Source organism: Microtus ochrogaster (genome assembly GCF_000317375.1).
Source record: "Microtus ochrogaster isolate Prairie Vole_2 chromosome 6 unlocalized genomic scaffold, MicOch1.0 chr6_random_2, whole genome shotgun sequence".
Lineage (NCBI taxonomy): Eukaryota > Metazoa > Chordata > Mammalia > Rodentia > Cricetidae > Microtus > Microtus ochrogaster.
In genome coordinates this window covers 12,647,254-12,658,111 of record NW_004949095.1, presented here as the reverse complement: position 1 = coordinate 12,658,111, position 10,858 = coordinate 12,647,254, and the positions used below count along the sequence as shown (strand labels likewise).

The window sequence follows — 10,858 nt, the reverse complement described above, 5'->3', positions numbered from 1 at the left end:
GTAGCCAAGGTATTGTGGTTTGCTTTTTGTTAGCAAAAATAGTGGAAAAGAACATTTTAAAATAGAGTAATTGATCTATTTTTTTTTTAAAAAAAAAAACCTGACCTACACATATTTCGACAAGCATTCCATCTTTTAGTCTTCTAAATACTACTTAAAACGAAGAAATAGAAGTTCAAAAAGTTAGCTTTAAGGAAAACAAAAATTCATCAATTAGGACTTGAGTGGTGTGGTGAGGCTTGTGAATTGGAGATCAGCAAAATCTCTTGCGATACTGAGACTCATTCGTCATAAAAAACAAAGAGACATATCAAGTGGGAAGCAAACTAACTCTGGAAGTTGCTATGTCTGGCAGAGAACTGGCCTTTGGGTATGCGGCAGCCTCAGGACCTACAAGCAAGGCGCGCTCCTGTCCAGCCCACCTCCCAGGCAACCCAGCCTGCAGGCTCCGCCCAGCTGGCCACACAGGACCCGCCTCCTTCCGGCCTCCTCTGCCACTACCTCCCTGCCTGATGTCCTCCGCCCTTCCTCACATTCCCATCGCCCCCATTTCTCTCCAAGTGATGGAGCTAGAAGAACAAAAACCCTCAACAGAGACTTGAGGAAGCGAGGCTCAGGCTCGGGCGGCGCGGTTCCCGGAGCCGGCTCTTCAGGCATCACTCGGGGCAGCCCCGCGGAGAGCCCTCACCTGAAGTCCGAAGCCCCAGCTCGGCTCGCTGATTGGCTGGTGGCCGTGCCGCGGAAGGAACCCGGATGTGCCCGGGGAGCTGTGTTGGCAGTGGGCGAGCTGAGGTTGGGGCGCTCCTGGGGTCTCTAGGGCCGGGCGGATGGCTCAGGATTGGGCGGGCTTCTCGGAGGAAGAGCTGAGGAGGCTAAAGCAGAATAAAGGTAGCGTGGATGTGCGCGCGGGTGCGGAGTCTTGCGCCCGTCAAGGACTGGAGGCCTCGCGGGTGGGTGAGGGGGCGTGGGGCCTGGAGCTGCAAGTGGGCGGGCAGGGCCGGTGGGTCGCCCCAGGGATGATGGGGCTCTCCAGGTGGGTGTCTTCTCAGCCGGGGCCAGAGAGGCGGACCCGGAGGGTTTCTATCTTAGGATCCGTTCTACAGTGACTTTTTCAGTAGAAAGGAACGAGACTAGGGAGAGAAAGCGAAGCTACCACCCGAAAGGCTCCTCCAGAGAGGATTGTAGCTAACTTGGGGTCAGGGTGAGTGGAGGGGAGGATTGCCTAGAGCATCATAACTGGGGTGAACTTAGAAAAGCAGGAGGGGATCGTGAGAGTGAATACGTGCAAAAGAAATGATTTTTATCGTCATTGCGTCCACTTCTGGTTATCAGGTGATTTTGTAGTTCTTTCCAGTTTTGGAGAGTCAACAAACCGAAAGGATTTTTGAGGGGCTCGATTTGCAGCGCGCGTGTGTGCTTGTGTGCACGTGCACAGTACACTCACACGTACTGGGAGTACAAAATATATATCACTGAATTGCTCTGTAGGTTGCTTCTGATGAATTAGTTTGCCGATGCTTGGCAGGAAACGATATAAAACGCTCTTGACCTGAGATTGAAATTTCACACAGATGTTTGTGGTGATCCTGGTAGTACCCAGCACTTCTGGGAGAACTTTCTGTCACTCGTGGCAACGTTTTAAAAAATGCTTTGTTTAGTTAGGGATAAAATTAAGGAAATCCTTCTATGTCTGTAGTTGGTGAGAAGTGTGGATGTAGCTCAGGTACTTTGTAATTTTTCTCCAAGATGTGAGACTTATCCAGGGCTGACAGGTGCAAAAGGAAGTAAACTGCTAACATGGGCTCGGTGTACTTTATATACATTGGGGACATTGGGCCGGCCCAGGGAAGGGGCTTCTAAACACTCTATCATAAGATTATACTATCAGGTGTGACCCGCTGATGCTGTTCAGATGGATGCCTTTAGATTCTTTTGTTATGTGACTTCGTTCTCCATTCACAAGCCTATTATACTATATGCCTTGTTTCTTATCTGACTTTCAAGTTGTGGGCATCAGCATCTGAATTAGGTGTGTTGTCTGGCCCAAGGGCCCTTTCCATTCTTGTCAAGGGGGATGCTAACTTGTCGTGCAACACAGCCTCTACATTAGAGATGTAAAGATAAGCTGTAGATTAATGAGCCCGACCATAAAATAGTATGCTAATAGATATTGCACAAGTGGTAGCCATAGAGCAACCTCACACTGAGGATTTGATGCACCCTGGAGCTATTTCATGGAGGTTAAATGTTGGCAGAAGTTAGCTGGCCAGAGCAAAGGTTTAATGAAGGACTCTAATATGATTGTTATCTAAAAATGTATCTTAAGGTATTTCTGCATTTTGGATTTGATTGGACAGTGATAAGGACCTGAGCGTCAAGACCTGTCATTTGGTGGTGTAATTTAGACTGTGGATATAAAATCACTTACCTATGACTGCCATGAGAACCAAGGAAACATCTGTGCGTCTATGTGTAGCTAATGTGAACCAAAGTGACTGGCATTAAAAACCCCAAGTCTTGGGTTTCCCAGTTTTAAAGCTGCAAAAATTGAATCTTCATCGCAGCTGTGAAGAATGAAGTTAATAATCTGGGAAGATGGGATTGGTTGCTGACAAAAATCAGGACAGGGTGTTTCTGAAACACTTAAGTGCACATGTAGTCAAGAATGTTCTTAGCCATCTTGTTTATAATATCCAAAAGTTAAAAACAAACCAGTTGTCTATTTACAGGCGAGAGGATAAATAACTTGTGCTAGTTAGTGAGATTCTTTTAATCACTAGCTACTTTCAGTAATTTATAAATTACATAAATATGTACAAAAGGAGCGAGTAGGTCTGATAGAGTTTATATATGAACAAATTATGTGAAGCAGGTGTATTTTAATACAGATATTGTTATATCTGAAGAATATCAAAGGAATGAAACACAGAATTATGATTGGTAGAGGGGCAAGGGGATGTGAACAGCGAGAGAGAGATAAACATACAGAGGTATTGATAATTAAGAAATCAGGCTAAGACAGTTTAAATTGAAGCAAGAAAAAACTTTGACATAGCTAATTCTTTAAAATAATGAAGGTTTTTCGGTTTAGTGGCATGTGTAACATGGGTTACCAGGTGAGGCTGATACAGTCATTCCACACTGACTTTTGATGCTGTCACATGGAGTTATATGTGACAGGAAGAAAAGAAGATTGGAAATTGAACATTGGTAATTAAATGCTTTCACTAGAAAATAACTTTAGTAAAAGTAAGTCATAATTTTAGGGGCTGAAAACATTTATATGTGTCTGAAATGGAGGGGTGGTAGTCAACTGCAGTCATTGATGTCTTAAAATAAATTACTTTCAATCATACAGATTGGAAGAATGTATAGCATACATATACACATACATATATACATGTATATTTGTATATACACATATGATCTGAGGTGATTTAATATGTAAAAAAATGGAAGAATGCAATACAACCTGCTCTGCCAGTTTTAAGATATTTATTCCTGGGTGTCCTTTATTATTCCTTATGATTTATTTATTGCATGTATGTGTATGAGTTCTTTTGCCTTGGCTCTAGCATGGGCACGGTAGTCAGAGGATGTCTTGTAAGAGTCAGTTCACGCCTTCTATCATGTGGGTCATAGGGATCAGAACTCCGGTCTTGAGGCTTTGTGACAAGTGTCTATATCTGCTTAGCCATCTCGCTCACTGCCGTTAGTCTTGACATCAGTATTCACTCTGGTCCCTTTTTACTAATTTCCTTCCTAGTCTAAGCATTTATACTTATCTACAAACACTTTTTAGAACAATTTTACCTAATTTCAGTGGATAGTAATTTGGTTAGAATTGCAGTGAATCTGGAGCTGTTTGATATTATCATGTAATTAACACTAGCAGTAAGGGTGTATGGCTTCCACTTAGACCGTCTGTAATGCCTTGTAACAAATCTTAGAATTTTTTGCCCCATATAAATCTTTAATGTTTTGTATTGTTAGATTTTCTTCCCTGGATGTTGACCATTTCTGGTATTAAAATATTCTCTCTTTAATTGTGTTATCAATTCTTTGCTAGTAATGTGTGAATAATACAAGCTAAAAGAAATAATAGATATTTCAAAGTAAAGGAATATGAATAGATACTAACCATCAACAACAAGCAGGACTTAAAAATCAAAAACAGTGAGATACCATCTTAGGGCTCTCTTGGTGACTGCAAGTCAAACATTAGACCAAACAGTACATGTATTAAAGTGGAATTGTACATACTGCTGGGAGAAATGCATTTTGGAAAACAGTCTAACATCTAATGTTACATTTTAACACCTGGTACTTTGGGAATAATACCCAAGGCAAAATTTAGCACATAAGGAAGTTGTAACAGCCCAGTTCACAGAAGTAACCAACCTAAGTGTCCTTGGGAAGAGATGAGTAAACTCCGGTTTGTCCCTCTGGATGACTCAGCATTTGAAGAGAATGGCAGTGATGGGACCAGTAGTGGGGATGAATATTGTCAGTGTGATGCTAAATAAAGAAAAAACTTGACAGTACACTTTTTGTAAAATTAATACATTTTAGAAATATTTGTGGACTTATCATTTCCTTATGCTCAACAACACATGATTAAAATAGTAGTGAAGACGGGTCAGGGAGTGGGGCTTAAGGAGTAGACAGAGAGTGGAGCTCACTAGCAGCCTGTTGGCTAAATTACACACATGGAAAGTTATTAGGGGCTGAAGAGAAAACTCATCAGTTAAAGAACTCTCACTGATCTTCCAGAGGACCCAGGTTCAGTTCACAACACCCACCTGGCAGCTCACAACCTTAAGTAACTAAGGTTTCTTGAGATCTGACGGCCCCTTCTGGCTTCTGAGGCCACTGCATGTACATGCTATACTTACATGCAAGCAAAAACCTCATATACATAAATTCTTTAAAAACATTGTTTGACTTCTCAGGATTTTTTCCCTTCCTGTTCTTGACTATCCAGTTTTTAAAATATTAGTAGTGATATTCATCAGAATTGTTTACAAAATTTGCATGTGATTGTTGGCCTTTGTTTTTTGAGTTTTGTTTTGCTTTATGGTTCTGAGGATTGAACTCAGAGCCTCATATTGTTGCTTCCCCTCTGAGCTGCATCCTCAGCCTGGCCTTTAGCTGGAACATGCTGCTGAAGACTAAAAGTTTCTTTCCATTATAGCATAATCTAGGTTTTTATGGTTGATAGAGTTCCCTACACTTGAAACCCCATGCAGTTTGTATAAAACTGATATTAGGAGCTGGGGCCAGAGCTAAGTGAGTGAGCACTTGTCCGACATGTGCTAGTTCTGGGTTCAATCCAGGACCACATAAAAAATACAAATAGAAATAATTTTTAAGTACCTGTTTTTAATTGTGGGAATCAAAGTGTCTGGCTGTATTGACCTAAATTGCTTTAATGACAGCAGCTGACTAGAAGTGACTGCGGCCAGTCCTCCTTTGCACTAGATTTATGCTCCTTGGATGGCCCTGGTTTTGATATTTATAGTTTCCAGTGCATAGTACTTAAACAATGTGTTCTATTTTTACATGCCCTGATTTGTTTATTTATTGCTAGTGGAAAATGATTCTTTCTAAGCCTTATGTCTATGCTTTGTAAAAATATAAAGTAAAAAACACATAGCTGAATTACAAGAAACTTAATTATTCAGTTAATGTTTTCACAAAACAGCCTCAGTGATATTTTCTGAAAATGTAAATATGAACAGTAACCAATAAACTCATATTGCAAAATAGAGGAGGGTACTTTGTGTTTCTGAGAAAGTCCATGTGTTAGCTATTTTTCTTGTGGCTATGATAAAACACACTACCAAAATCAACTTGAAGGAAAGGGATTCTGTTGCCTCACAGTTGGAGAGAACTGGCCATTGTGGAGAAGTCACGAGGCAGGCATTTGTGGGAACTGGTTCTGTTGCCTCTGCCTCCTGAAAGCAGAGAACATGAATGCATGTTCAACTCACTTTTCCTTTCTAGACACTCGAGGAGGTCATCCCATCAGGGTATGGTGACAGTCACAATGGATGGGTCTTTCCATCTCAATTAATACTCAGAGTAATACTCCACATTTGTGCCCATAGATCATCTCCCAGGTGATTCTGAATCTCATCAAGTTGATGATTCACATTAACCAACACAGTCCACAATTTTGATATTACCTCTGTCTTCTTAAAAGATAGTTTCCATGCATATCTCCTTGCATTGCCTCCATGGGTTAATAATGGGCAGTTATAACAATATAGCAGGGAGCTAGACTGAAGCCAAGCTAATGACTTCAAAGTTTACAGCTCTACTTTGAAAATTTAAATTAATAAACTTGTACTTCAGAGGTCAGTGTGTAGAATTTAAATATCGTATTTGACAAGTCTTTTGTTTATTTGGTTTTTGTTTTGTTGCTGTGCTGGTGATTACAAGGCCTTGTAAATTCTAGGCAAATGCTCTACCACTGTGTGACATGCCCAGCCTTAAAAGTCCTGTTTGAGTTACTCATTTGTAAGGAATAATAATTTTACACAGTGCAATTTTGTAGATCATATTAAATGTAATATGAGAGTGAAATTCCAGTTATCTGCCCTAAGAATTTAATCTTGGTACCAATATTTCTCCCAAAAGGAGCATTGTTATTTCATTTGTGCTTTAAACAAAATCCCTGTAATTGTTTTATCTTCCTCTGATGCTTTTAAATTAGGATGCTGGTAAAATTAGTTTAAATGCATTAATTGGAACTTATCTGGTCTTTGGTGAATATGCCTTTGATCCACAAGCTAAAACAGTTGTAGAACTAAGTAGAATTGTTCTAATATGTAAATCTAAGGGAAGGGCATCTCATTTGTGAACCAGCCATTAGTTGTTTCTGCACAACAGGGAGAATCATGAATCATACCAACATAACAGTATTTCAGAAAATTCAATTAGCAACCCAGTTTCATCAGAATTAGTCAGTTCTTCTATAGTCCTCAAGTTGAAATGAAAACTTTGCCGTGTGTTCCCCAGACCTGGTTCATTGAAATAGATTTCCTATAAAGATGAATTGAAAGAGAAGCTGATTTTGTTAAATATTAATGGTATGAAACAAGAACTGTTGAACCCCCCCAAAATGGTTGGTTTTTTCCTGGGCTTTCAAAATAGAGAATGGGACCTCTAGAATTACAAAATTTAATGCGACTACCTTATTTTTAGAGAAATTATCATTATTTGCTGTTCATGTAAGGACTCTTCTTTTGTTTTCTCTCACCTAGATCTCTTTGAGCCTCAGCGCCGTCTCCCTGTGAAAAAAACTAGACAGCAGCTTCAGCGAGAAAAAGCCCTTCTAGAGCAAAGCCAAAAACTTGGTCTTCAAGATGGATCAGCCTCATTACCTCCAGAGCAGTTGCTCTCTCCACCCAAACAGAGAGTTAACCATCAAAAACCACGTCCTTCCCCGGCTGTCCCTACTCCTCTCTCACTCTCCCCTTCTTCTACTGGCAATGGGAAGCCACAGAGTGTTGACGGTCAGCCACAGGAACCCGGACTCCAGAATTCCCACGATGGTCACAGAAATGCAGAGGTTCTAACTCCAAAGCCAGATTGCAAAGTGGAGAAAAAGAAAATGGAATTGTTAGTAAGTCTGTGAGACTTTCATCTTTTCCCCAGGGACTGGAAAGAAATATAGTTTGTTGATTTTTTTTCTGCCTACAAATGAAATCAGTAAACTATTGAAAAGCATCAACCACCTAAACATATTATGAGCTAAATATTTTGTCTTGTCATTTACTTTTTACAACATTATTATAATACGTGCTTATTATTTTCACCTGATGGAGGAGTTATCTAGAACTTAGAAAAGATGCTGTTTTCTGAACACTAGACATGTGGCACATTTCTGTAAGCATAGCATTTGTGCGAGGGAAGGAGTTCTCAAGTCTTGATGCCAGAGTGATCTACACAGTGAGTTCCAGACTAAGCTGAGCAGTATAGCAAGACCCTCTCTCAAATTTACACACACACACACACTCACTCACACACTTATCTTCTTAAAGCTAACATACACAGCCAGTAAATAATAGAGTTGAAATATCTTCTTATTAGAATCTACATAGTTTCGCTCCACCTATATAGAGATTTCTATTTGCTAACATTTGAATTCTTAGTAATGGAAAGAAAAGATGCCATTTGTTTTTGTTTTTCCTCTTCTGATTTTTTTCAAAGTATCTTGTGTTTTTCCCAATATCAGATATAGTCCTCATCTCTGTTGATTTTGTGTCATAAGAACCTTGCCTACCAGAGTTTTATGATATAATTGATTTTGATGAGATATATAAAATCACATGAATTAAGTTTGTTTGCTTGGTTTTTGGTTTGTTTTATAACACAGCTCTAGAAGGCTTTGACTTTGTGATTGAGATGGACAACTTATACGAGATGTCATAGGAATAGCATTGGTTTTGGATACTCTGGGATGTCCATGGGAGACAGTAAATTGAGGAGCCATTGATTTTAAAAAGGAAAAATTCTGATATGATGAGCTTAGGAAAAGAGAGCCGTATTTTAAAGTGTTCTATGATGCCATCTTGGTTTTCTGAGCCCGGCAAAGGCTAGCGAACAGTGGAGAAATAGACAGCAAGGATAACGGGAATGCATACTTTCTGGTGAAGCGGAATTAATACTAGAGTCCCAAGAGAAAATACCCCGTCAGAGTAGTGATTAGAGAAATGGCAGGCTTGTTTGTAGTTTGAGAGAGGGACCTGTGGAGTGGAAAGGATGAGAATGACTGGTGCCAGCCCTAAGGGAAGCTGTAGTAGCAGAAAGAAAAGGGCAGGTTTATAAGTGGTTGCTAGGTCTCTGGGTAAAGGTGTTGGATGGGCTGGATAAACGCCAGTAGGGAGAAGAAAGAGCTTTGCTGTGACCCAGTTTGTGTTGACAGCATTATGACTATGGAAATATTTGTGTGTCCTCTTTCAGAATTAGACATGTTAGAAGATAGAGTACATGTTTTCAGTCTTTGACTTCTATATTAGCGTATTCCATTTACCTTTAGCTCAGACAACTACTCATTTAAAATGCTCCAAGAGTTGGAGATAAAGGACTGTGCAGGTTGTATTTATATATATTTGTACATACTTATATGTGTATGTGATGATAAAGGCTATCAACTTGGGGGGATATGGAGGTGTTGAATGAAGGGAAGGGGAAAGTGATATAATCGTGTTTCAATTAAAAACCAATTGTAAAAACAGTTGGAGAAAAGTGAGCAAATGAAAAAAAAATGTAACAAACAGTCACTGGCTGTTACCTTAAGATGTTAAGGAAGTCCAGACTTTATTCATAAAGAAAATTCTAAAAGGTAAAACATGACATCAACCTCAGACCAATATACTTTGACTTCCATTTTACATATGTTATTATCCACGCACACATTTCTTTGTACTCCTAAAAGAATGTCACAGTCCTTGGGCTTACAGTTTGTGGGTTCCTAGATTATACACATATATAGATTTCAAAGGTCCAATTTATAGACGCCTCTCTACTTCAGATTGTGTTCTTTGTTCGTATTAGAACAGAATAATGAGCTGCAGATGCATTTCTTTTAAAGGGATTTTTGAAAGAAAATAAATGTAATCTGCCTGATTAAATTTTATGTGTAGGAGACAGATTGGTAAGGTGTGGGGCTGGGTAACAGTCTTTTTTCATAAATTCATTTTTGTACCTCCCTTCCTCCCCCAGGCAAGAAAAATCTCGTTGGGAAGTCCTCCAACAAGAACAGCGACTAATGGAAGAGAAAAATAAACGTAAGAAAGCCCTTTTGGCTCAAGCCATCGCCGAAAGGTGAGGCTTCTGGATGAGGGCTGGTAATGTACAGTCATCTCTTCGAGCTTATGTTTATTTTCCCATGCCTTACTTAATAAACCAATACTTGCATTGCAACTCTAATAAGACAAACTATGCTTTAAATGATATTGAAATTCTAGTTTTACCTTTTAGGGAGGATTTTTTTTTTTTAAGTAATGAATCATGATGTATTTGTGATGTCAGCTGCAAGTGAAGGGCTGACATCAATGTTAACCATCTGTTAACACACAGTCATGGGGGCAGCAGAAATGGGTGTCAGTGTGTGTATGTGAGCAGCAAATGCAGGTCTAATTTGAATGTGGAAAAGTGTTGGCATCTAACATGTAGAGAGTAAGTGCGGTACAGGAGTGACTAACACTGTCATACACTTTGTGTTTCTTACTGGCGTGTTTCTTAAATAAGTCCCTGTTTCATTGCTAACTTACAGCAGCCATCATGTAGCCTGTGTGAAGTTTGATTTTTTTTTTTCTCCATAGTTTTAATGGTAAGTGTGTCAGTAGTCTGTCCTCATGTACTATATCATACTGGTTCCAAACTGCAGCATTCCCTGTGTGAGCCGTTCTTCCCTGTCCCTGCTGCTCTTCCTATGCTTTGAGTTTGTAATTCCAGTTCTCCTGTGGTCTTAAGCTGTGTCAGTAAAGTGGTGACTGGACTGAATGCAAGCAAGTATTCAGTGATGTGTTGCTTTTAGGACCTCCAGATAGTGTTGGGGACTGTGGACCCCCAGACCCTGAATTTTCTGTGACCCCCTTCCTGCCGGAGTAAACAACTTGTTTTCCTATGCTTGCAGCTACTCTGAGAAAATAACTTATTTTGCAGCTGCTCTGAGCATAAGACCCTCAGGAGTTCCTGATGGCAGGGAGTGGTTTCTGGTGGGCTTGCAGCTAAGAGGACATGGAAGGAGATTCTATATAAGCTGTCCTGGAACACAATAAAGAGAGCATTCGTGTGTGTGTGTGTGTGTGTGTGTGTGTGTGTGTGTGTGTGTGTGTGTGTGTGT

At 40.0% G+C, this 10,858-nt stretch overlaps 1 protein-coding gene and 1 pseudogene across 2 annotated transcripts in view; one reads left to right on the top strand and one right to left on the bottom strand.

Annotated features, from left to right (window-relative positions):
* The first annotated feature begins 716 nt into the window (after positions 1–716).
* The window catches only part of Gorab (golgin, RAB6 interacting), a 19,891-nt gene continuing 9,749 nt past the window's right edge, over positions 717–10,858 (top strand). Inside the window, exons 1-3 of one of the 2 annotated variants that reach the window (XM_005363982.3) lie at positions 717–888; positions 7,269–7,626; positions 9,733–9,834. In XM_005363982.3, the coding sequence (XP_005364039.1) occupies positions 828–888; positions 7,269–7,626; positions 9,733–9,834 (521 nt within the window). In that variant the 5' untranslated portion in view covers positions 717–827. Of the gene's footprint in view, positions 889–7,268; positions 7,631–9,732; positions 9,835–10,858 lie in introns of those variants that run through there. The other variant, XM_026787634.1, reaches the window with a different exon arrangement.
* On the bottom strand, positions 1,989–2,096 carry LOC113457958 (annotated as a pseudogene).